The sequence below is a fragment of the Bubalus kerabau genome, chromosome 6 (assembly GCF_029407905.1).
Source record: "Bubalus kerabau isolate K-KA32 ecotype Philippines breed swamp buffalo chromosome 6, PCC_UOA_SB_1v2, whole genome shotgun sequence".
In the NCBI taxonomy this organism is placed as follows: Eukaryota; Metazoa; Chordata; class Mammalia; order Artiodactyla; family Bovidae; genus Bubalus; species Bubalus kerabau.
Genome location: NC_073629.1, coordinates 7,124,043 through 7,151,018, shown reverse-complemented (window position 1 = coordinate 7,151,018; position 26,976 = coordinate 7,124,043). Strand labels below are relative to the sequence as shown.

General features: G+C 38.7%; 1 protein-coding gene across 6 annotated transcripts in view; it reads left to right on the top strand.

Moving 5' to 3' along the window:
* The window catches only part of DDR2 (discoidin domain receptor tyrosine kinase 2), a 187,497-nt gene that overhangs the window by 145,169 nt on the left and 15,352 nt on the right, over window positions 1–26,976 (top strand). For all 6 annotated transcript variants that reach the window (XM_055587247.1, XM_055587245.1, XM_055587246.1 and 3 more), the window contains 7 exons: window positions 8,472–8,655; window positions 13,509–13,752; window positions 17,281–17,343; window positions 18,174–18,304; window positions 21,834–22,044; window positions 24,188–24,411; window positions 25,850–25,977. In XM_055587247.1, coding sequence (XP_055443222.1) covers window positions 8,472–8,655; window positions 13,509–13,752; window positions 17,281–17,343; window positions 18,174–18,304; window positions 21,834–22,044; window positions 24,188–24,411; window positions 25,850–25,977 — 1,185 coding nt within the window. The remainder of the gene's footprint in view (window positions 1–8,471; window positions 8,656–13,508; window positions 13,753–17,280; window positions 17,344–18,173; window positions 18,305–21,833; window positions 22,045–24,187; window positions 24,412–25,849; window positions 25,978–26,976) is intronic.

The following is a 26,976-nucleotide window of genomic DNA, read 5'->3' as shown; positions in this document are numbered from 1 at the left end:
GGCATCATTTCACTTAGCCACACCCAACTGCCATAAATCAAGGCTCAGAGGAAAGCAGAGATCAACTGAATTCAGTTTAGTTTAGTAAATCTTTACTAATCAACTGTTACTACATGCAAGGAATTTGGTAGGGATTCAAATATAGTAAAGTCATTGATCCTACCTTTAAGAAGTTCACACTTTATTAGCCATCTGTATGTCTTCTTTGGAGAAATATCTGTTTAGGTGTTCTGCCTATTTTTTTAATTTGGTTGCTTTTCCATAAGCCTACTCTCTATGTCTGTTTCTCCATTGCTGCCCTGTAAATAAATTCTTCAGTAACATTTTTCTAGATTCCATATATATGCAATAGAATACGATATTTATCTTTGTCTTTTGGACTTACTTCACTCTGTATAATAGGTTCTAGGTTCATCCACCTCATTAAGACTGACTCAAATGTGTTCCTTTTTATGTCTGAGTAATTCCATTGTGTACCACACCTTCTTTATCCATTCATCTGTTGATAGACATCTAGGTTGCTTCCTTGTTCTGCTGTTACTGCTAAGTCGCTTCAGTTGTGTCCGACTCTGTGAGACCCCACAGACAGCAGCCCACTAGGCTCCTCTGTCCCTGGGATTCTCCAGGCAAGAATACTGGAGTGGGTTGCCATTTCCTTCTCCAGTGCATCAAAGTGAAAAATGAAAGTGGAATCACTCAGTCGTGCCCGACTCTTAGTGACCCCATGGACTGCAGCCTACCAGGCTCCTCCATCCGTGGGATTTTCTAGTCAAGAGTTCTGGAGTGGGTTGCCATTGCCTTCTCCAGACTGGGTTGCCATTGCCTTCTCTGGCTTCCTTGTTCTAGCTATTGTAAATAGTGCTGCAATGAACAATGGGATACATGTGTCTTTTTCAATTTTGGTTTCCTCAAGGTATATGCCTAGGAGTGAGATTGCTGGGTCACATGGTGGTTTTATTCCTAGCTTTTAAAGGAATCTCCGTACTGTTTTCCAGAGTTGCTGTATCAATTTACATTCCCACCAACAGTGCAGGAGCGTTTCCTTTTCTCCACACCCCCTCCAGCATTTATTGTTTGTAGACTTTTTAATGATGGCCATTCTGACCACTGTGAGGTGATATCTCATTGTAGTTTTGATTTGCATTTCTCTAATAATGAACTGAACTGAACTGAATAATAAGTGATGTTGAGCATCTTCTCATGTTTGTCAGCCATATGTATGTCTTCTTTAGAGATATGTCTATTTAGGTCTTTTCCCCACTTTTTGATTGGGTTGTTTGTTTTTCTGGCATTGAGTTGTATGAGCTGCTTGTATATTTTGGAAATTAATCCTTTGCCAGTTGTTTCATTTGCTATTATTTTCTCCCATTCTGAGGGTGGTCTTTTCACCTTGCATATAGTTTCCTTTGCTATGCAAAAGCTTTTAAGTTTAATCAGGTCCCACTTGTTCACTTTTGTTTTTATTTCTGTTACTCTAGGGGTGGATCATAGAGGATCTTGCTTTGATTTATGTCATCGAGTGTTCTGCCTATGTTTTCCTCTAAGAGTTTTATAGTTTCTGGTCTTACATTTAGGTCTTTAATCCATTTTGAGTTTATCTTTGTGTATGGTGTTAGGAGGTGTTCTAGTTTCATTCTTTTACACGTATCTGTCCAGTTTTCCAACACCATTTATTGAAGAGGCTGTCTTTGCCCCATTGTATATTCTTGCCTCCTTAGTCAAAAAATAAGGTACCCGTAGGTGCATGGGTTTATTTCTGGGCTTCATATCTTGTTCCATTGGTTTATATTTCTGTTTTTGTGCCAGTTCCATACTGTCTTGATGACTGTAGCTTTGTAGTATAATATGAAGTCAGGAAGGTTGATTTCTCCAGCTCCATTCTTCTTTCTCAAGACTGCTTTGGCTATTTGGGGTCTTCTGTGTTTCCATATGAATTGTGAAATTTTTTGTTCTAGTTCTGTGAAAAATGCCATTGGTAATTTGATAGGGATCGCACTGAATCTGTAGGTCACATTTGGTAGTATAGTCATTTTTCACAATGTTGATTCTTCTTACTCGAGAACATGGACTATCTCTCCATCTGTTTATGTCATCTTTGATTTCTTTCATTAGTGTCTTATAATTTTCTGTGTACAGTTCTTTTGTCTCCTTAGGTAAGTTTATTCCTAGATATTTTATTCTTTTTGTTGCAATGGTGAATGGGATTGATTCCTTAATTTATCTTTCTGATTTCATTGTTAGTATATAGAAATGCAAGTTATTTCTGTGTATTGATTTTGTATCCTGCAACTTTGCTAATTTCACCGATTAGCTCTAGTAATTTTCTAATACTATCTTTAGGGTTTTTTAGGTACAGTATCATGTCATCTGCAAACAATGAGAGCTTTACTTCTTTTCCAATCTGGATTCTTTTTATTTCTTTTTCTTCTCTGATTGCTGTAGCTAGGATTTTCAAAACTATGTTGAATAATGGTGATGAATGCGGACACACTTGTCTTGTTCCTGATCTTAGGGGAACACTTTCAGTTTTTCACCATTGAGAAAAATGTTTGCTGTAGACTTACCATATATGGCCTTTACTATGTTGAGGTAGGTTCCTTCTATGCCCATTTTTTTGAAGAGTTTTAATCATAAATGAGTGCTGAATTTTGACAAAGGCTTTTTCTGCATCTATTGAGACTGTCATATGATTTTTATCTTTCAATTTGTTAACATGATGTATCACATTGATTGATATTCACATATTGAAGAATCCTTGCATTCCTGGAATAAATCCAACTTGATCAAGGTGTATGTGCTTTTTGATGTGTTGCTGAATTCTGTTTGCTAAAATTTTGTTGAGGATTTTTTCATCTATGTTCAGCAGTGATATTGGCCTGTAGTTTTCTTTTTTTGTATTGTCTTTGTCTGATTTTGGTATCAGGGTGATGGTGGCCTCATAGACTGAGTTTGGGAGTGTTCCTTCCTCTGCAGTTTTTTGAAATAGTTTTAGAAGGATAGGCATTAGCTCTTGATAGAATTATCCTGTGAAGCCATCTGGTCCTGGGCTTTTGTTTTTAGGGAGATTTTTGATCATAGCTTCAATTTCAGTGCTTGTAATTGGGTTGTTCATAATTTCTATTTCTTCCTGGTTCAGTCTTGGAAGATTGAAGCTTTCTAAGAATCCGTCTGTTTCTTCCAGGTTATCCATTTCATTGCTATATAGCTGTTTATAGTAGTCTCTTACAATCCTTTGTATCTTTGCATTGTCTGTCGTAAGCTCTCCTTTTTCATTTATAATTTTGTTGAATTTATTCTTCTTTCATTTTTTCTTAATGAGCCTGGCTGAAGGTTTGTCAATTTTTTTTATCTTCTCCAAGAACCAACTTTTAGTTTTACTAATCTTTACTGTTGTTTCTTTCATTTTTTCCCGATTATTTCTGCTCTGATCTTTATGATTTTTTTCCTTCTAATTTTGGTTTTTTTTTGTTCTTCTTTTCCCAGTTGTTTTAGGTGTAAAGTTAGGTTGTCTATTTGATGTTTTTCTTCTTTCTTGAGGTAGGATTGTATTGCTATAAACTTCCTTTTTAGAACTGCTTTTGCTGCATCCCATAGATTTTGAGTTATTGTGTTTTCATTGTCATTTGTTTCTAGAAATTTTTTTATTTCTCTTTTGATTTCTTCAGTAACCTGTTGGTTATTTAGAAATGTATTGTTTAATCTCCATTTGATTTTATTTTTTACAGTTTTTTCTTGTAATTGATATCTAGTGCCGAGGTCCAGCCCCGGCTGATCCAGAGAGTTCGAAGCGGGGATGGCGGTGGCGAGGATCAGGATACAATAGCTTCAATTAGATATTAATTAGAGATGTAAAGAGTAATAGAATGAGGATAGCTCAGTAGGAAAATTCAGTGGAGAAAAGAGGCTGAGTAGCTTGGTTTACGCGGGAGACCAATAAAACTTCAAGACAAGAAGTTTGCACCACTTACGTAGGCCGCAGGCATCCTTCCGTTCTCTCGAAGGAGAGGAGACACTGAGGCCTCCCCGGTCGGATCTTAGAAGCCCAGGCATAATTAGTAAGCATGGCAGGTTCCGCACTCCAGATGGAGACTCAGCCAGAGTTTGAGAGAGAGAGCGACATGGGGAGACCAGTATTTCAAGAAACTGATCCCAATTCTTTATTTTCCATGGTCTACTTTTATACACTGAGATGTTATGCAAAAGTCACGCAGGGTCAGCAGTCCTGACTTTTATCAAAGTCAGGTGCTTCATACAAATGTATACAGAGGTCTTAGGGGTGTTACATCATCTTCTGGCCAGGGGGCCTGCTGACAGTTTATGACCCTCTCCTTGTGACAGCAGTCAGTCAACCAGGACACTTATTTCTCCAGGGGTGATTATTCTTAAAAAAGACTCCACCTTCCGAAGGTACTAGATAAAGTTACATTCCTATAGGGTGAGGGTGTAGTGGGTTTTAATTAAGGAAAGAATTTACTTAGCCTAAGGTCTAACGTGATTAATATCAAAGGTTAATACTTATTTTTTCTATATATTCATTAATGTGTGTAAGGGCAGGAGATGTGGAGACTTAGCAACAAACATTGGCTCAACAAATGAAAAACCCTTCACCAATACAATTTCTAATCAGCCCATTATACTTATACTAATAGTTTTCTAATTTCTCTAAAGAACCTGTTTTTAGAAGGTTTAAAGCATCTCATGCCTCTCACGGTTGGGAGGCTGTGAGCAATCACATGTGGCCGGACAAGACTGTCAGGCAGGCTAGAGAATCTTCAGAGGAGTTTGTAGGTTAAAACACTCTTGTCACGCCCAGGAGTTTTTATTAACTGGAGCTCTAAGTTAACTCCTTCTCTGAAAGAGGTGGTGGGGGACAGCCCCCCATAGAGTCAGACGTGTAGGTGAGAACACAAAGTAGTAAAGTAGGCAGGCTCTGGTTATGGGGGTTAATGCTCGAGAATTTCCAGGGGGACTCCTGAGGCTCGATCCAGCCTTTGCATATGTCGAGCCTCGTTCCTCATGACCTTTGCCATGGGCGGAGGTCCTCCCACCGGCTCCCCGCAATCTAGTCGCAGTGTTGTGGTTGGAGAAGATGCTTGATATGATTTCAAGTCTCTTGAATTTACTGAGGTTTGATGTGTGACCCAAGATGTGGTCTATCCTGAAGAATGTTCCATGTGCACTTGAAAAGAAGGTGTATTCTTCTGCATTTGGATGGAATGTTCCAAAGATATCAATGAGATCCATCTCATCTAATGTATCATTTAAGACTTGTGTTTCCTTATTAATTTTCTGTTTTGATGATCTGACCAGTGGTGTGAGTGGGGAGTTAAAGTCTCCTACTATTATTGTGTTACTGTCAATGTCTCCTTTTATATCTGTTAGTGTTTGTCTTATGTATTGAGGTGCTCCTATGTTGGGTGCATAGATATTTACAATTGTTATGTCTTCCTCTTGGATTGATCCCTTGATCATTATGTAGTGTCCTTCCTTATCTCTTGTAATCTTCTTTATTTTAAAGTCTATTTTGTCTGATGAGGATTGCTACTCCAGCTTCCTGTTGCTTCCCATTTGCATGCAATATATTTTTCCATCCTCTCACCTTCAGTCTATATGTATCTTTAGGTCTGAAGTGGGTTTCTTGTAGACATATATATGGGTCTTATTTTTGTATCCATTCAGCCAGTCTGTGTCTTTTGGTTGGAGCATTTAATCCATTTACATTTAAAGTAATTATTGATAGATATGTTCCTATTGCCATTTTCTTAATTGTTTGGGGTTGATTTTGTAGATCTTTCCCTTCTCTTCTGTTTCTTGACTATACAAGTCCCTTTAACATTTGTTGTAAAGCTGGTTTGGTGGTACTAAATTCTCTTAACTTTTGATTGTCTGTAAAGCTTTTTATTTCTCCAACAATTTTGAATGAGATCCTTGTTGGGTGCAGTAATCTTGGATGTAGATTTTTCCATCTTTTCATCTTGTTTATGGCTTCCTTTGCTGTGCAAAAGCTTTTTAAGTTTAATTAGATCCCATCTGTTCATTTTTATTTCCACTACCCTAAGAGGGGGGTCATAAGGATCTTGCTGTGATTTATGTCAAAGAATGATCTGCCTATGTTTTCCTCTAAGAGTTTTATAGTTTCTGGTCTTACATGAAAAAGTGCTCAACATCACTTATTATTAGAGAAATGCAAATCAAAACTACAATGAAGTATCACCTCACAACCGTCAGTATGGCCATGATTTTAAAAATCTACAAATGATAAATTGTAGAGAGAATGTGGAGAAAAGGGAGTCAAGGCCAGGAAGAAGAGACAAGGAGGGGGAGTTGTTCTTCTTTATCAACATCACCAATACAATGAGCTGCTGAAGATTTTTTAAAGCTGGAGAAGAACACGATGGGAGCTGTACTTTAGGTAGATTCATTAAGCTATTCAAAGGCTAGATTTGAATAGAAAGAGAGGATAAGAGGGGGATATATTCTAATTCCAAGTTCAGTCACATGAAAAGAGTTAAGGACCCAGGCCAAAATGGTGACTGTAAGAATGGGAATGAGAAAGAGGTACTCACTTAGGGACCACTGGATGTGAGAAAAAGAGTCAGATGAAACATGGTAGTCCAGGTAACTCAAACAATGAAGGTGATGTGTATTCATTCAACAAATATATGCTTATTATATGCCAGGAACTCTCAGTGGAAATGGAAGAGAAGTATAGTTGACAGAAATGGGAAATCTAGGTGAAAGATTTAGTTTAGAAACAGATGATGATGGATTCAGTTTGGGTTATTAATGTAAGGAACTGATAGGACATTCAGATGGAGAAATAAGGCAGATAACTAGAAATATGATTCTGGATGGACCCCAGAGAAAAGGTAAAAAAAAAAGATTGCAGAGATTTAGACATAATCAGCTTCCACCTCATAATTGAGGTCATGAGATATCTAGTTGGGGTGTGGCTGAGTGAGAAGATAACAAAGTTACCTAATTCAAGTTCTCAGGAAATAAACAGTCATAGTAGCAAAAGTTACTTATTTAAATTTTTAAAAATCTAAAAGTAATGTATACTCTTGTAGAAATTCTAACAGTCCTAAAGTATATAAAGTAAACAGGCAAAGTTTCTTTCCTTGCTCTTTCCCCATTTGATTAAATTCCAATTAAAGGGAATTGAATTAGCATTTCTTTTAATTGTGTTGCTTTCCTGAAGATTTTCATGGGGATTTATTTTTCTGGGGACAATAGGAAATACATTCATGACAAGTAAACTTATGCTGTCCTAGCCTTTTTGATCTGTAGAGAGAAGAAAAAGAAGGCAAAACCTTGGAAGGGAGAGCCAGGCTTTAGTCCCTGTAGATAAATATTATAATTTGCCAAACATTTTTCAATGAGCAAATATATTTAAAAATATATCTGTAAGCTTGGCACAATCGCTGTAATCTTTTTTTTTTTTTTTGGTAATTCACAAATTTTACATGGCATTGCTTTGCCTGTAACCTCAAGGATCACACAGAATATTGCTTGAGGGTGACAATCCGAGTCTTTTCATTTGGGAGACTCCTGACATAGCTTCCAGAGCTTGAGGAGAGAGAAACTCCACATGATGTGTTCTCATTCTGTCCCTCCATAAAAGAAGGAATGAGGTCTCTTTATGTTCTTCAAACTTTAAACAGAAGCAGTCAGGCTTCTGGCAATTTCAGCCATTCACAATAGCCTCACACTCAGAAGTGGAAAGGCTGCCAAACTAGAAAAGAAAATGAAATCCAATACCTGAGATACTCATGTGACCCATGCATTTTACTACATGAATCTAGTATTCTACAAATGTAATTAGAGTTAAATTAGTATTTAAAATTGGCAGTGGTTACTTTTTCCCCCTTTAGTTTAATATCAAATTAAGTTGTTGGGGATGTGAAGTAGAAGGCAAGACAGGCTGCTCTGGAATTGATTCATCAAACAATAACAATATACAGTCAAAGTGGAGTCAGAAAAATTTCTAACCAGCTCTGGAACCATTTATTTAGTGATGAGCAAGTGCCACCATCTACTACATTATTCATTCTATGCATTCATTTATTTACTCATCAATGGATGGATTTGTCAAATGCACTTGATAATGTTGAATCATTCTATAAAGACTTATTATGTTAAGTATAAGAACAGGTAAGGATACAATAGATCATAGAAAGCTTTTCATATAAAATGATTTTTAAAAGTGTTTAAAAGCTTTGCTATAATAGAGTTAAGTATCAAATATTTTGTAAAATTCATTTATATGGAATTCTTTGTTCCCCATTGATGAAGGATAAATGAGTCAGTACTGTAAGCTATATTGGATTTTTCATAATTCTTCAACCTCCAAGATAATCAACTCTTACAAAACCTGGGGTGGAGAAACTGGATTAAAAACTCTTCTGTGAATATGCGATTAACTCCAAGTTCCTCTCTGCTTTTTCCTTCTCCTTTTTTGGTTTGAGCAGCATGACTGAAGGGCTGGGCCAGTTGACTGATGGGGTGTCTGGCCTGGATGATTTCACGCAGACCCACGAGTACCATGTGTGGCCGGGCTATGACTATGTGGGCTGGAGAAACGAGAGTGCCACCAATGGTTACATCGAGATCATGTTTGAGTTTGACCGCATCAGGAATTTTACTACTATGAAGGTCAGTGGAGTTAGGCATGGAAGCCAAAATCATGATTGAGGGAAAAGGCATGCTGGGAAGAACCTGAGGGTGATGCCAGCAGAACAGGATTCAAATACATATTCTACTGCTAACTAGCTGCAGGCATTTCATGAGTCACTTCATTTCTCGGGTGGTTTCTTCATTTGTAAATAAGGGTGTTGGACTAGGTCACTGTTTTTCAATGTATTTTGTTGCTGTTGTCTCATCAACAGAGTTGACATATTCATTATGCAAATTGGGTGCACCGTCTGGGACCCATGATACTTTAAGCCCACAGAAATGATTTAACGTCTTTTACTGTCAGAATAAAAGAAATGAGCTTTAGGGTCAAAGTTATTCTCATCTTTTTTAACAAACATGGTTGTAAAATATAATTTTAATGTGGTTTTATGAAGGGTAGGGCCCACAAAGGCAGAAGTGACTAGGGCCATGGACATCATTACTTGGCTCTGCCCAGCACTCTTCAGGGAGGGGACACGCTCTTGTCGGTAAGGGTGGTTCACGGTAGCTCTGATGCTCAATGGAAGAAGAAAGGGCTTTATATTTTGAACCAGTCTCCACCCTCTGAGTATTTTCTCTATGCCCACAGCACTGAGAAACTGTGATGAAAGATCCCATACACTTCTATTCCCAGAGTCCTTTGTTTCCTTATCCATGATCACCTATATGTGTATGTGTCTGGTTCTCTTATTAGACCTCAAGCTCCTCCAAGGTGGTGACTCAGCTTTCTGATCTCAGCACCCAAGCACCTGGCAGTTATATATATGCAGGCTCAAAAAATGTTTGCAAATGAACAAATGATATCCTTTGTTGCCTACTTTTGCCATGTATAGTTATAAATATCTCTGCCACCTAGGGTAGAAGGAGGAGGAGATATGATGAACAGCAATAAGACATTGACCATACAATTATATTTTCTCAACTATAAACAGAAACTTGTAGAAGGACTGGGGCCAGGCAGGAGAAATTGCTGTGACTTCTGGCTGGGCCAACATCTGGATTTTAGACCTCAGGCCCAGATTCTGAGATCTCTGTGACTCTTTGCCTAGCCAGAGGAGTTTTATCCAATGAATGAGATTCAAGGCAAGTGAGGTGGTGTGTTTTTAACCCAAGTCTTTTCTAAGCCCTCAAATGTAAGTTATTAGGTTTTTAATTTGTTTTTGCTAAAATGCCATCACCCCAAACTCTGCATTAAAATGCAAGTATTTTACCTCAGGGAGAGTAAAACAATAAAAAGTTAATGTCTTCAATGCAATAGCAGAAGTGATTTTATCAGTTTATTATTACAGAGTAGTTAAGAGTGAGTAGGTAAATTTTATTGAGGACTTGGATGAAAGCTGAAAGATCTGGGAAAAGGACAGTTCTGTGAAGAGTTAAGTAATACCCTGAGAAGAGCTTAGGGAGGGGACTTAAGGCCTGATTTCCATTTTCTCTGGGGTAGGGCCTTTCAGGAGAGCGCACCCTAGATGTAAGCATCGAGGACATCTCTGTTGGCATGGTGGTACTTAGCGCAAATGGTCATTTTGCCTTTTCAATCCCATGTATGTTTCAGAGAGAAAGGAATAGAAGGGAAGAAAACGTCCATGTGAAGTGTGACCAGATTAGATGTTAAACCTGAATGCTAGATTCTGGGGTAAACAGATGAAAAAGAAATAGTCTCTTTCTTGGGACAGTTTGAGGTTCAGTGGGGGAAGACTCTATTTGCAGAAGGAGGTATGTAGGAACCCTGAAGAAGGGAAACTGTTTTACCATTAAGGCTTCCTAGTAAACAAAAATTTGTTAATTCTTGGCATGAAACTGGAGTCAGAAAGAAAATGCATGTCTATTACATCACTCTCACATGTTAGGATGATAATATCTCCTAACTGGATTAATAACTATTAGTTATATGATAAGAACAGAAAAATATACCTGGTCTGCCAGTGTGTTGCTCATGAATGGTTCTTTGGCAGTTGTAAAACGTGTGCAATTGTGTATAACAAATTGTCCTTCACAAGTTTTTTTGGGGGAGGAGGGAAATTTGCATAGTAGCAAAACTATGTATTCTTCAAAGAAAAATTTATTTGTGTTGTGAATAAGATGTATACCCAATGTGTACCTATGAACAAGCGTATCAATTCATTGTATATCATTGGGACAATTTCTAGTCCCACAAATAATAAAATGTATTTTAAAACCCCCATAAAGCTATAATATTAACTCAATTGACTTTGATCTTCCTGAGTCCCCAGCCACTCCTGTGTAGTTTATCACAGGTCAAAATTATTCAAAAGCATATTCTGCAATAAGAAGGTACCAAAAACTTCTCAAGAGATGACTCAGGGTTGGTCCTCTTAAGGCTAAGAGGCTGAACAGATATCCACCTTGTTTTAACTTTTCTGAAACAAAAAGTAAAAGATGACTTTCAGGTCATCAGTGTCTTCTAGAGAGGAGTTTTGCTTCCTAGGCAAAGTACTGCCCATTTCCCTCTCTGCCCTGATTGTAGTTAAAATACAGCATTTAGAAGAAATGTGAATCCACAGAGTGTTTAGAAAATGAAAACATTACATATGTCAAAACAAATGGGATACATATAAAACTACACTGAATAAAATTCATGGTATTGAATATTTTCTTCATTATTAAAAAAGGAAGATATAAAACAAATGAACTAGACACTTAATTCCAACATCAAAGATTAATGTATAAACCAATTAATTAAAACTGGAAAACTATATAAATTATTGTAAACCCAAGAGCTTTTTCTTTGGAAAAATGTAAAATGAAAATAAAAGACAAACAAGGAAAAAAATTAAGAGATTCTGAAATATATATATATATATATATATATATAAATGCATTTTAAAATGTTTTCTATTTATTAAATAAATATTTTTATTTATTTATTTTTAATATAAATTTATTTATTTTAATTGGAGGCTAATTACTTTACAATATTGTATTGGTTTTGCCATACATCAACATGAATCCGCCATGGGTGTTTAAGTCCATTGGGGAATGAAATCCTGTTCTATGTATTTGCATTCCAGGAGGATTCCCAAAACATTTGCAGATTATTGTCTTCCCCACAGACCACTTATCCAACACTCCACAGATTTCAAAACATCTGAAAAATCTATTGAAGCTGTAGATGGCATTTCTTTGATTCTGTTCTTAGCCTTATTCTACTTACTTGTGTTCAATAGACTGGAGCTGTTAATTCATCCCAAAGAAGATATTAACACGTTTTCATCATTAACATATAGAGGAAAATCCAAATGGGAAATCTGAGGTGATTTGCCCCCTTTCCATGTGGTGTGGATATGGAAAGCATGCTGGACTGCAGTCTACGATTCTAGATCCTGTTCTGATGTTGACTGACCCCAGACAGGTCAAACCTCTTGGACCGTCAGCTTCCTCATTAGTATACAGAGAACTGGACTAGAAGATTTTTGAAGTCTCCAGTCACTCTAATATTTCATGATTTTATTCTTTTCACATGTCTTTGGTCTGTTTCATCAGTCATTAAATTCCTATATATTACTTCTTCCTCAGCTAAAAATAAATTCTGAATTAAAAAAAATGAAAGTGCTAGTTGCTCAGTGGTGTCCGACTCTGTGTGACCCCTTGCACTGTGGCCCGCCAGGCTCCTCTGTCCATGGAATTCTCCAGGCAAGAATACTGGAATGGGTTGCCATTTCCTATTCCAGGGGATCTCTGCAACCCAGGGATCAAACCGAGATCTGCGTTGCAGGCAAATTCTTTACCGTTTGAGCCACTTAGGTTGTACTGATTACCCAGAAACCAGAGGACGGTATTGAAGGGTTACAATTCAGGGACTAAGCAAGACATAAAATTGAAATAACAAATATATTCCAAAAATTACAATGATGCTTTTCCAACCTAAAGTCTTTAAATTCAGGGGAGAGTGACCAGCAAAGCTCCATTTTCTACATAGGACTGAGCCTGAGGTAATGTTACTGAACCACCACCAGAGACTTGACTTAGTTACAAACATGGACATTCTGCTTTTGAGGGATGTTACTCACAGCACGGTGCTACAGGAGAACTGTTGTGGAATCCTTCTTCCTGATGACCCTTAAAAGCCATACAAATACCCTGGTGAGAGAGTCATGGCAGCGGGCAAGAGGGTACAAGCTACCTTCCCAAAGGCTTTCTTTTCTCATCTCAGAAAGTATCTATGATGAAGACTTAATGCATTCATCAGAATGGCTTTACCAAAATGAATTTAATTAAGAGAGATAATTAAGTCTAGCGTCTAGCTGACAAAGGCTAGGGTCTGACAGTGAAAATGAGATTTCTAAAGAGAAAGATGAAATTGTATTGGATAGTGTGTTATTTCAGGGTTCTCATCTAGACTCGTTGAAAGGACTGGATTAACTTTGGAAATGTACCTAGGAGAAAGTAGTTCAGAATAGCTTGATTCTGCTTAGATAGCAACCATGGTTGAGAGGATTGGAGTGGTGAGAGGCACAGTGATAGACCAGCAAGTGTTAAGGGCAAGGAAGGAGCTGAGAGGAGGCTGGTCCAGCCCTTATTTAACAGATGAGGATGCCTCTCCCAGCAGTGTGCAGCAAGATGGTGAGGGGAGCACAATTGTATAAAGGTGACTAGAGTAGCAGCCTAGGTTTTATAAAGTCAGAGCAATGTTCCACTGCCACTGTGAGGTTCCTAGAAGGGAAAAATGCATTACTGAAGAGCATCAATTATTCACCAAGGGTGGTGCTCAGAGAAATTTGACAAGTCTAAGGTCTTACTGGGTGAGGTTGCACTGTATCCCCAGTGCCACCCAGCAGGGTCAAGCTGTCACTCCATGCCTCTTTCTCGGCCAGGTCCACTGCAACAACATGTTTGCTAAGGGTGTGAAGATTTTTAAGGAGGTCCAGTGCTACTTCCGCTCTGAAGCCAATGAATGGGAACCTAACGCCGTCTCCTTCCCGCTGGTGCTGGACGACGTCAACCCCAGTGCTCGCTTCGTCACTGTGCCCCTCCACCACCGCATGGCCAGTGCCATCAAGTGCCAATACCATTTTGCTGACACCTGGATGATGTTCAGTGAGATCACCTTCCAATCAGGTTGGGAGCTTGGATGGCCCTTAGGGAAATGGGAGCAGGGTGGTGAAGGAGGAAGGCAGTGTCCAGAGCTTCTCATTGGTGGGTCTCTGAGAAGAAAAAGGTTATACAAGTGGCGTTTCATGGGTAGATAGAATCTTTCTCGCCACTAATTTGGTTGTGGAAGGGCAGAGACGAGACTGTGGAAGGGGACAGAATGTTTACTTGGCTGTCACTCATATTTGTCTAAAAAAAAAAAAGAAAGAAAATGAGTACAATGTGTTAAAACTTTATGTAAATCAAACCAGTTGAGGGAAAGCAAACCTAAGCACTATTAAAGTCTTTAAATGAAGATATCTAAATATACACTAAAGAGAACAATGAACCTCCATCCATCACTTAGCTTTACTAATCGTTGATTTTTTGGTCATCCTTATTTCATTTATTCCTCCCTTTTTGCTATAGAGTTTTGAAGCAAATCTGAGATGTTATTTGAATTTCAATAATAAAATTTTAGAATACACCCGAGAAGATAACATTATCTTCATAACAATGTATTATAACAACATTTATTAATAACTAATTCCTTAATGTAATATAATAGCCAACCCACACTCATGTATCCTTGATTGTCTAATAATGTCTTAACAACAGCGTGCTTGAATGAATTAGGATCCTACTAATAAGCCCCTCCTGGTGTATTTCCTTAATTACATTGCTAGGTTGTATCTCTTTTAATCTAAAGAATAAATTAAAAAACAATTCCATTCTGGATTAACTGATTGCTTTCCATGGTATCATTTTACTGTAACTTACATCCTCTGTCATCTTGTTGACTGGAGGTTATATTTACAGGTGAATTTGATTCAAACTCAATATTTGTTTTTGCTAAGGATTTTTCATTGATAGTGTTGTGTACTTTATGTTGAATCTCATCATGGAGATGTTATGTTAGACTCCCTCACTTTTAGTGATGCTAAGATTGATCTTGGGCTCAGGTGGTTTTTCTTTCACATAAGAGTTCCCCACAATCTTTCTCCTTAGATGTCACCCTCCATTGATGACCACTGCTTAAATTATTTCATTAGGAGTTGTTGACTGGTGATTTTCTAATTCTTTTGTTCCTTTTGCATTTATTAGCTGAATTTATTCTGAATATGAGAACTATTCTCCATACGCTTGTTAACCCTGAAATATAGTTCACATTGCAAGGGCAGGATACGCGATTAATTTTTTCATCAATTTTCAGAGTAATGAGTTAATGCAACCTTTAGCAACTTTCAGTGGTGTTGAATAGACTTTGTTTTTATTTTCATCCTTGTTATGTTTCTTAGTATCATTATGCATTCATTGGTTTTTATAAATTCAGTGTGTGTCGCAAATAATATTCTTTTTAATACTCAGATTGCCTGCATTTGACCAGAGCACATGCCTTTAAGCTGGCTCTGTCTACTTTGAATTGGATCCTATAAGTTTTTGATAGCTGTTTTACTATTTGACAGAACAAGATGTCCCAAGCTTATTTTGAGACCATTCCCAGATGTGGAATCATATTTCCTCAATTGATCTTGGTTCCTTTTATTGGGGAATGGTATTTAGAGACCACAAAGTTGCCAATATGGACTGCGTCAAATCATGAAAAGTTAAAAGCCATTTAGGACACTGTCTATATCATCACAGTTTAGATGAGGGTTTAAAACCTAGATAATGATTTTTTTTCATAAGATGTTCAAAGTGGTGACCTACAATAAGGTCAGAATGAGAGAGGTCACTAGACAGTGGATTTGTAATGGACGAAGGAGCGAGACTTTATACTAGGCCTGGAAGAAGAATATAGGCAAAAAAATGACATCAGAGAAGAGGGAAGACTAAAAATAAACCAGAAGATCCCATACTTCCTAATTTGATTTTTAAAAGAAAAAAATTTTAAGATGTTTTGCTAATTAAGATGTATTGATAAGGAAATACAGTACATGTTTAGAAAAAGAGGTTTGGTGCCTCAATACCTTCTGTTTTAAAAATTTAAGCTAAGAGTAAGTGGATTCATTATTTTATAAAGTATTTATTGAGGGAAGAAATTTAAATGTTCGAAATCAGTGTTACTTAACATTGTAAGTGTTAATTAGGAGACAGTGGGTTTCCACCATCCTCAGAGTTTCTGCAGGAGACTTGAAATGTTTGCTTCAGGAATTAATATAAAGCATATTTTGCTAACTTAATGACCAAAGAATTTTAGAACATCATGAATGATCAGTTTTAAGTCATCTCAAACTTGTATTTCTGCAAGGAAAATGGAACAAGTATGTCAGTGCAATTGTTTCATATTAAATGATCTAAACAGTGGTGTTTGTGGCATAAAATCACAGAAAATGTATTCATATCTTTTTTATATTTTCTTGCTAAGAATACAATTTTGAAAAAATGTTCTCAGTAAGTGATTAAATATGCCCCGTGTAAACTCAAATCAGACCAACATGTTACTTATGTCTGCTGTGTATATTCTCATTAACATTAAAGAAGACACTTTTAGAAGTGTGCCAAAAGGACTTAAAATAGTTGTAGCTATGTAACTATAGTTACATAGTTTTTGACTGCCGAAATATCCTGAACTTTAATGTCATGATACTATTAGTTTTCACTGAAGCCTGAGAATCCAATTCAGAAAAGTACAGGTGGGTGCCAGATACTTTATTTATATCATAATGCTAAGAAGAAGAAAAATTAGGTTTTGGGGAGAGACTCTCTTTTGAATGGGAAGTGAGTATTTTAATTCTTCCCCTCTTTATTAGACAAATCAGAGGGAAAAATAAGTTACCAACATCAATCTGTCAAATACACTTTGGGGATCTAGTCTTGGAAGCTTCAGGATCAGAGTAAAGGATAATTTAACTCAGTAGTTCCCAACGTTTTTGGCACCAGGGACGAGTTTCATGGAAGACAATTTTTCCACCGACGGGGTGGAGAGGGGTGGTAGTTTCAGGATAGTTCGAGCACATACATTTATTGTGTGCTTTATTTCTACTGTTATTACATCAACTCCACCTCAGATCATCAGGCGTTAGACCCTGGAGGCTGGGGACCCCTGCTCTAATTTATCTATAAGGACGAAGGCTTAATTTGTAAATTAAAAGTCTAGGACAATGAAACATAATGAAAACTCTTTAGTAAACAAAAGAGTTCAATTAATTTAATTTCCTTGAAGGAAAGATCATCTTTAGCACCATGTCTGTTCCGTGTCTCTAACGCATTATATTCTCTCTATATTTTACTGAACTTGGGTCTCACTTCCTATGCATGCTTTATGATAATGTGTGGTCACAGCCCTCTGATCATTCTTTCTTAAAGGTTTTAATATCATGATACTTACAAAAGAAAAGTTGCCCTTGCTATTGAGATGAATGGTAATATTATTTATTTATTAATGATATATGATTTCATTTCTAATCCAGTAAATTGATTTCACAAAGTACTAGCTTAGAGCCTACCTTCAGAAAAACCACTACCTAGCTGTGTTCTTCCCTTGAGCTCTGACTCACCCTTGTTTTATCACAGATGCTGCAATGTACAACAACTCGGGAGCCCTGCCCACATCGCCTGTAGCACCCACAACCTATGGTATGTGTTATGGAATTCTTCGTTATAAAAATTAAGTTGAGACCTTCCAGAGGATGAAGAAGAGTGGAAATGTGCAAAGGCCTGACTGTGTAGGAGGCTTGATGCAAGGTGTCCTTGGATGAAGAGTCGCTCTGGAAAGATAGGACAGTCCACATCCAAAGCTAATGGCCCAAACTCACTCCCTTCCCTGCTGGTCCATGTGCTTCTGCAGCTGAGGCTGAGTCTTGAGTTGTCTCAACAGCTTCTTGGAAGTGTGGGACACGTGGAGCAAAAACAGGGAGGGGGATGTGTCTAGGTGACACCCGCTGTAGGGATCTCAAGGAAAGAATGGAAGTCTATGGAACAAAAAGCTAGTCTGTCCAATTGCAGGGAAATATGGACAAATGTATCCATTGCTTCAGACAGCCACTGGCTGTATAAGTCAGCAATCTGGGAAATGCATAATCATAGTGTAAAGTCCAAAGCGGACTCTCAGGTACCCTGGCATGTCTCAAAGAAATCACGGTAAAACTGGTTCTTCACCTGCTTTACATGAGGTGAGATTAGAGGCCAGCAGACCCAAGCCATGGTATGAAGGAGCAAACTTTTAGGAAGAATGGAAAGCCTCTCCATTATCCAGTCTAATACATGAAGAGGAGGAGGCTACTGTCCCATGGATGTGGACTGTAGGATATAGGAGCAATGTAATACAAGAGTAGCAATACCAAGTGTTAAGGTGACATATTGTGGAATTATCTGAAGGAGCATGTTCTGCCTTCTTATCTCTGGTCCAGGCCTTTCCTTGCCTTGTGAGATAATACTGTTCCTCATCTTTCCTTTCGTGGTTACAGATCCAATGCTTAAAGCTGATGACAGCAATACTCGAATCCTGATTGGCTGCTTGGTAGCCATCATCTTCATCCTCTTGGCCATCATCGTCATCATCCTTTGGAGGCAGTTCTGGCAGAAAATGCTGGAGAAGGTGAGGAAGTGCAGAACAATCAAGACATAGGAAACTACTCCATACTTTCCCGTGCTGCTCTTACCCTGGGAGTAAGAGGCAAATCACAAAACTATGTAAATGGTTAGAAAGATAATCAAGAGGCATAGGAATAGAAAAGCTAGGGCTGAAAGGATCAGAAAAGAATAAGCTAAGTCCAGTTTCTCATTTTTAGGACGGAGATTTTGAAACCTCCCTAGAGAACTCAAAAACTTTTTTTTTCTTCCCAACACATTTAGGCATCTCAACTTAGGCATCTTCCTGGAAGATTCTGATTCACTGGGTTTTGGGTGGAGTGTCAGCATCTGTATTTTTAAAAATTATAAAGTAATTATTCTACAATTAAAATAAATTAATTTAAAAACTTAACAAGCAATTCTGATGCATAACTAATACCTAGCTAAAATTTCTGATAATGCTGTTCCTTTTGTTTTTATTGCTTGCTTGTTTTTTGGTGTGTGTGTGTAGAAAAATATCCAACATCATTAATATCCAAGCCAAGTTTCTTACAATTCTATTCCAACTTCTTTTTGTACTTGAATGTTATGGCTATACATCCTCTGAATGCCTCCTCAGATTCATTTTGTCTAGGCCAAGTGATCTGTATAATTTCTACTACATTTGTCTAACACTTTACAGTCTACAGAGACTTTTTCCATGATTCTACTTGAACCTCATTGAATAATGGTGAGTTGGGAATAGTAGTTATATTTAACTGTTTTTCTGGTTAAAAAATGTGAAGTTCTCAGTGCCATTAATATCCTGTTTTTTATGCTGGTTCCAATTGAAATTTCTTGTTCCAGTCTTGAAATTTGTTGACTTCTTTTCTTCTAAACTATATACATTCCACCACGGGTAGACTGGGGCTTCCCAATGGCGCTAGTGGTAAAGACTCTGCCTGCCAATGCAGGAGACATAAACAGATGTGGGTTCCATCCCTGGGTCAGGGAGATACCCTGAAAAAGGAAATGGCAACCCACTCCAGTATTCTTGCCTGGAGAATCCCATGGACAGAGGAGCCTGGCTGGTTACAGTCCATAGGGTTACAGAGTTGGACATGACTGAAGCGACTTAGCACACATGCACGGATAGATTATCTATGACTTCTTTTGGGTTTTTTAGACCAGATAGCAACTCTGGGCACTGTTGTTAAGTGTGTGATATTCTTTGAGTTTGCTGATGATAAAGTGTTTCCGCCTTTGGCCATGGGCATTGTCCCTGGTCAATGAGCTCAAATGGATGTGGGCTGTGACAGGTCACAGGTGCTCTGGGTTGTGAGACTTTGAAGTGCCCATTGAGGGCTGGGACCGGGAGGGAGGGTAATAATGCCTGATTGTGTTCATAGCTTCTGTGTTTGGAGATGGGCTCTCAGAGGAGACTAGTGCCTCTGTGGAGTACATACCAGAAGGGGTGAATGGACTGGAACCTTCTGGGTGGAACAAGAGGAAGGGGCTAATATCAGAGAAGTGAAGGGAATGACCCAGACAAGCAGCCTGCAATTCCTTCTGAGCTGTTACACACTTAGGCCCTGAAAGACTGAAGTTTACTTTAAGCTTTCTAGGCAGGAACATTTCACAGAAGAGAGGATCTCTTTGCTTCCCACAGGGACTTCTATCATGAGTCTGAAAATACTTTGAGTAAATTAAAGCTTTCAATCTATAAATAGTGACTGAAGGCTGAAAGGTAGAATCCACAGAGAGCTCACGCACTGGCATGATGAGGCAACACCAAAACCTTTCTTCTTTTAGAGTGCTGAAACACACTGAGTATCTAGATTCCAGGGAGAAGGCTAGCAAAGAGTAGTGGTGGAAGAAGCTGGTGGTCTGAAGATTCATTGGAAAGCTTGATGCTGTGCTCTTATTGAACAGTATGTTATGACAGCATTTTTTTAGTTGGGGGGAGAATCTGTGTTCTCTATTCTATGAGCTATTTTTCTCTGCACCAGAACTTACCACTCTTCTCTGAGTCTTTCTTCTGACACCTACTGGAATATATTCATGGTCTGGGACAGGAATTTGGGGCTGGAGACTCTCTAGGTAAAAGGGAGATTAAACATTTTGCCTTTGAATATTTAACTTGGTCCTTCAAGAAATTCTTTCTATCCCTGTACATCCTGAGTGAGAAAACTCAAAAACACTCTGGAATAACACAGGATTTCTCCTTGAGGGAAGGATTTTTTTGTAGAAGACCCTTAAGCATATATTTATATTCCCAATACATTACTCAAGGTAGCTTTATGCTACAGCGTTATTTGCAGGATACTTATAATGGTGTCTTCAATTCTCTCTTAGAGAGAGTCAACCCATATTTATTGAGTACCTACATGTGCTGGGCTCCACACTCATTTTTGAGGACCTATCAGCCTAGCTTATGGAGCAGACATCTCAATTTCTCCATTGTGCACCCAAGGTGTGTTTGCTGGAGTAGAACATTTCACGTGTTTAAATCTAAAGAGTCACATATATTTAGATTATGAGAGTTCATTTTGAAGGAGCAGGCAGGCCATATTAGATGGAATGCAAGAACAATTAGCTGTTTAATTCTTCTTATTCCTGTGTTAGGTATAATTTGGGCTTCCTGGTGGCTCAAATGAAAGAATCTGCCTTCAATGCAGGAGACCTGGGTTTAATCCCTGGGTTGAGAAGATGCCCTGGAGAAGGGAATGGGAACCCATTCCAGTATTTTTGCTTGGAGAATTCCATGGACAGAGGAGCCTGGTGGGCTACAGTTCAGGGAGTCACAGAGAGTGGGACATGACTGAGCTACTAACACACACACACACACACACACACACACAGGTATAATTCACCTCAGTATCCCTAGACATGTAGGGATACTTTCCTTTCCTATTTTGTAGTCATTTTATTTTTGGTTAGTAGAAATGCAGGATAAAGAGAGTATTACTCTAACATACAATGCCAGAGTGATCAGGTGAAGTGCAGATTCATCGTATTACAACACATTTGTTGTGTTCATGAGCATTTTAATTTATATCTACATGAAATCAAGTGGTTGAATGGTGTCAGGAAAACCCATTATTAATAGAACTTGTCATCACCGACTCGATGGACGTGAGTTTGAGTGAACTCCCGGAGGTGGTGATGGACAGGGAGGCCCAGCATGCTGTAATTCATGGGGTCACAGAGTTGGACACGACTGAGTGATTGAACTGACTGGCTGAAAATGCTAAGATTGACATTCTTTGATTGGTTATTGATAGGTTCCTACAGTGTCATGTGAATGATGCTTATAAGTACTTCAATGGGAGTTAATGAATGTTGGCAGTGTAGATATTTGGAAGTCAAATTCTTCCTTGATGAAATGAAAGATTATTCTAAATTTCTACAGTGTAGGTATTTGTGGAACCAGGCTGTATCCCTGTCACTTGCATTGCTTCTGGAGTTTGAATATTAAAGAATTATTTTCATCTGAGTGGAAGAGCTGGCTTTAAGAAGAGGAGGGAGTGATGATTTCTTTTGTGCCAACATGCCTTTCTCCCCTTCTCTTTTAGGCTTCCCGGAGGATGCTGGATGATGAAATGACAGTCAGCCTTTCCCTGCCCAGCGAATCCAGCATGTTCAACAATAACCGCTCCTCATCACCAAGTGAGCAGGAGTCCAACTCCACTTATGATCGCATCTTTCCACTTCGCCCTGACTACCAGGAGCCATCCAGGCTGATACGAAAACTTCCAGAATTTGCTCCAGGGGAGGAAGAGTCAGGTGAGGATGAGGTGATGGGCAGAGAATTGAGGGACAAAGTTTATGAAGGTGTGACACAATTACTCCTGCTCAACCAAGTCTAGTTTAGCCTAGAGAAGTCCACCTTCTCCTGGGAAGTCCACACTGTCTTTCTCTGCTACTTCTACTCAAATCTCAGCCTCTCGCCTCTGCTACTAATAATAGCAGATGTTTGGAAGGCCCCACATGTTAGAAGAAGAAAATAGATAAAATGTGTTACTAAAGTGTTAACACCGGAAGAACCTAAACAGCCCAACTAGTCCAACCTCCTCTTTTTTCATAAGAGGAAAGTAAGAAGACTCAGACAAAGTACTTACTCAATATCAAACACCAACAGGGGTAAATTCAGGACTAGAACCAAACTTGAAGAAAAAACAATGAAGTTAAAGACATCCTAGAATCCCCAGTTTTTAGTCATCTAGATAATTGTGTTGGGCGTCCCTGGTGGTACAGACGGTAAAGAATCCGCCTGCAATGTGAGAGACCTGGGTTCGATCCCTAGGTAGGGAAGATCCCCTGGAGAAGGGCATGGCAACCCACTCCAGTATTCTTGCCTGGAGAATCCCCATGGACAGAGAAGCCTGGTGGGCTACAGTCCATGGTTGCAAAGAGCTGGACACGATGGAGAGACTAAGCACAGATAATCGTGTTATTTAATTTTTGTTCATTTTTCTTTGGTGAATGATGTATTAGACTCATATATGATTTTATTACAAAAGTAAATATCTCTTGCCTTCTCTCAGTAAAAGCATTGCTTTGGTAAACAGTGCCAATTGATTCCCATCCCAGTGTTTTTTAAAAAGGGCTGCAGAGTGACATCAGAAGGAACGCTAGGGTCATTGCTGAGACTAAGAGCAAGTTTTCTTTCCATAATATCAGCAACCAAAGGTGACCCACGTCAATAGGAGAGGACTGATGGTGTTCAGGAGGGAGGTCACTGGAAAAGTAGCAGGACTGACCACGAGGGCAGAGGCTTTTCAAGGGAGTCTTTCCAAAGGAAGAAAGGACACTAATGTGTATTTACCACTCAGTTTAGTTCAGCTCAGTTCAGTAGCTCACTCGTGTCTGACTCTTTGCGACCCCATGGACTGCAGCATGCCAGGCTTCCCTGTCCACCACCAACTCCCAAAGCTTGCACAAACTCATGTCTATCGAGTTGGTGATGCCATCCAACCATCTCATCCTCTGTCATCCTCTTCTCCTCCTGCCTTCAGTCTTTCCCAGCATCATGGTCTTTTCCAATGAGTCAGTTCTTCACATCAAGTGGCCAAAGTATTGGAGTTTCAGCTATAGCATCAGTCCTTCCAATGAATATTCAGGACTGATTTCTTTTAGGATGGACTGGTTGGATCTCCTTGCAGTCCAAGGGACTCTCAAGAGTCTTCTCCAACCTCACAGTTCAAAAGCATCAATTCTTTGGTATTCAGTTTTCTTTATAGAAAGATTTCTTTATATTTACCACTCAGTGGATAGCAAACTTTGATGGAGCATATTGAACTATGGGACTTTCACAGAGATAACAAGAAAAGAGATATAATTCTTTTTTTAGGCCGAGCCTAAGTAGCTTACCTACTTCCTGAAGGCTAAAATATTTCTCCTTGTATTTTAATGTGTTTTAAAGTTAGGCTGTCTTAAGCTAGATCATATAAATTTAATCAAAGTTTTAAATCCCCAAAATAGGTTGTTTACATCAGTGATCATATCTTAAAATTAAGAAAAAATGCTGTTAAATCCTAAAACTTTAATACTCCCACCCTAACTAGTATAGCCAGCCTTCCTAGAGCTTCACTGCAATTCCATAAGTTTAGTCAAGGAGATTGTTAATGATCATGTAGCACGAGGAGAAGGGTACAAGATAAAATGGTGACCTGTATTCTGGAGGCCATAAGGAAGTCTCTAGAGGAACCATTGTCCAAGTAATAATGTCATAGATAGACTGGGGACTTTATTTTTGTTTTTTACTTTATTGTAATTGGAAGATAATTACTTTACAATATTGTGATGGTTTTTGCCATACATTAACATGAATTGGCTACATGTTTTAGCCTTCCTGTCAGATTTTCTTTCCTAAAGAGATCTCCAAAAATGCTCCATGGGATGAAGCTCATTGTCCTTGTCTTCCCAGGCTGCAGTGGCGTTGTGAAGCCAGTCCAGCCCAGTGGGCCCGAGGGTGTGCCCCACTACGCAGAGGCTGACATTGTGAACCTCCAGGGGGTGACTGGAGGCAACACCTACTCTGTGCCTGCCGTTACCATGGACCTCCTCTCCGGAAAAGACGTGGCTGTGGAAGAGTTCCCCAGAAAGCTCTTAACATTCAAAGAGAAGCTGGGTGAAGGCCAGTTTGGGGAGGTGAGCTGATTCTTGGAGTGGAGTCTCCAGTCCTTGGCAGTTCAGAGGAAGTAGTTGAATAAAAATGACGTGTAGGGCAAAGTGGCCCATCCGGAGTGGACTCACACGGGACGTGTCCTCTGGCCGTCTCTCCTCGCGTTGTCCTCTATAGCAGTCCCCAACAGTTTGGGCACCAGGTGTCATGGAAGACAGTTTTCCATGGACTGGGGGAGGGGGTGGCGTTGGCATCCCCAAATCCCAAGTGTATTACATTTATTGTGTACTTTATTTCTATTACTATTATATCAGCTCCACCTTTAGATCATATACACATTCCTGGAGGTGGGAGACCCCTACTCTAGAAGACTAGTATTGGGTCAGTCTCATCTTTGTCAAATAGCTGTGGAATTCCTGGGAATTCTGATTTCTATACAAGAGTTTTTAAAGCAGGAAAGTCACTAGACTTAGAGATCCTAAAATCATCCAATATTTTCTAAATATTTTACAGTAGGTTACAGAGGGTGGGGACCATAAGATGTGATCATCTTTTATAAAGTGTCCAAGAACATCCTGCTATTGGATAGCCACTTTGTTTTTTTCCATTTTAATGGGAGTTACATGTAAAATGGTCAAAAACAACCTCGCCCCTGCTTTTAGTCCCAGAGTCAGCCACTAGGGAATAAATCACTAACCAAGATAAGGAGAACACTCGTCTCAAATGCCCTCAGAGTGATGCATGTAATATTTGACTTTTCATTCTTACAACAGTCACATGAGCCTTCTGAGAATTCAAAGCAATGATTTAAGTGGCAACAGAAGCTCTTCAACACCACCATCTAAACTCCAAATGTAACTTGGTTTCCTAAGCATATGGTACTTGTTTCCAGCATGGGTGCCATGCTTTAACCTTGTGTAGGTTTGGTGGTGGTGGAGGAAGAAGGGCCCATGGCATTCGTTTATGGTGTTATGTCCACTCATTCTGTCTCCTGAGTTGGAAATGCAGGCTTGTTATACTGTTACTGACACGTAGGTGTTCCTGATAATGCTAATTCCATCCTAAGGGATTACCTTAGAGAATAAAGTACCTTATGTTTTGTGCAATCTTATAGCCAAACTCCCTTGAATCAAAGTTGAAGCATTTATACAAGATGACATTTTATAGTATAATAAAATAATACTGTATTTTATAGCTGTACTAAAATAGTTATAGATTCAGTCACATATTTAATATTCCAACCAATGTATATTTTTTATAAAGCAGTAACATATCACATTAGCTTACCATTAAAAAAAAATCAATTATTTGAGTCAAAGATATGCTACACATAGCTTCTTATTGGCCTTTTGATTATTTTGCCTGAGTTGTAAGAGTTAGTTTATCTCCAGGAAATGCCCAGAAAGAGTACTGAGACATCTTCAGGAGAAATGATGATGCTGAGACTAGATGACTTTTGTCTAGGTTCATCTCTGTGAAGTGGAGGGAATGGAAAAGTTCAAAGACAAAGATTTTGCCCTAGATGTCAGTGCCAACCAGCCTGTCCTGGTGGCTGTGAAAATGCTCCGAGCAGATGCCAACAAGAATGCCAGGTCTGTGGTCTACATTTTGAATTTTCCTTTATTTGTTTCATCTTCAGGATCAGGGATACTCTTGGAAACTTCTGAGCAAATTTCTTTTGAGATGAGAAGGTCTGTGAGCTGCTCATATATCCACTGTTGTGTTTTAGATTTCTGATGGGTCAGTAATTCTCATCTTCATTCTCATCTCCTTCTAAAACAAATGTACATTTTCTGTTAGATCTGCTACATATTTACTTCCTAACCTCCTTTGCACAGCACTGTGCTTCCCAACCTACACAACAGTCTGACATTCCTGAATGTCATTACCTACCCTTGCAAACTTTTCACAGTCACACACATCTTTCTTGCTAAGCTCCTGCCATTCTCCTTTTTTCACACTGAATCTCTATTTACTTTCTCATCCCTTTTTTTCTCTTTTATGCTCCTCTTCGTCTATATCCAGCAACCCCCCAAATGAGAAGCTACCTCTACTTGGAAAAGTACCCATGGACCTCAAAGCAAAAGGATCCACAGTCCTTTAGCAGTTTTCCAAACTGGCTAATAATCTCTTGGATCCTTTACTACATAAATTGCAGTTTCCAGCCACACTCCGTTGTTTGACAGCCTTTCCATTACAGTAATGGTGAGTTAATCCTCACCCAGACAGGCATGCTGGTTGAAAGCTGATTGAATGTGTCTCAGGAAAATCTGCACATCTGGGTAACATATGCATTTCTTCATTTGTGTTGGCTTGATTTGTCTCACTGATGTTCAAATTCAGAAAAAGTTTAGATTGCTATACCTCAAATTATCATAAATTTCAAGAATGGTGATAGGGTTTTATTAAAAGTCTTGCAATTGGCAGGATGTGGCATGAAGAAGAAAGAAAGTCAAGGGAACAGAACTGTGGTGGTTTTGGAATTTTAACTGTGAGAATTTCAATCTGAAGGATACTAATATGAATGAAAAGTGATATACTCAGGTCCCATTGAAAGATAGAATATTCCTGATATAAATATTAGCCCATGA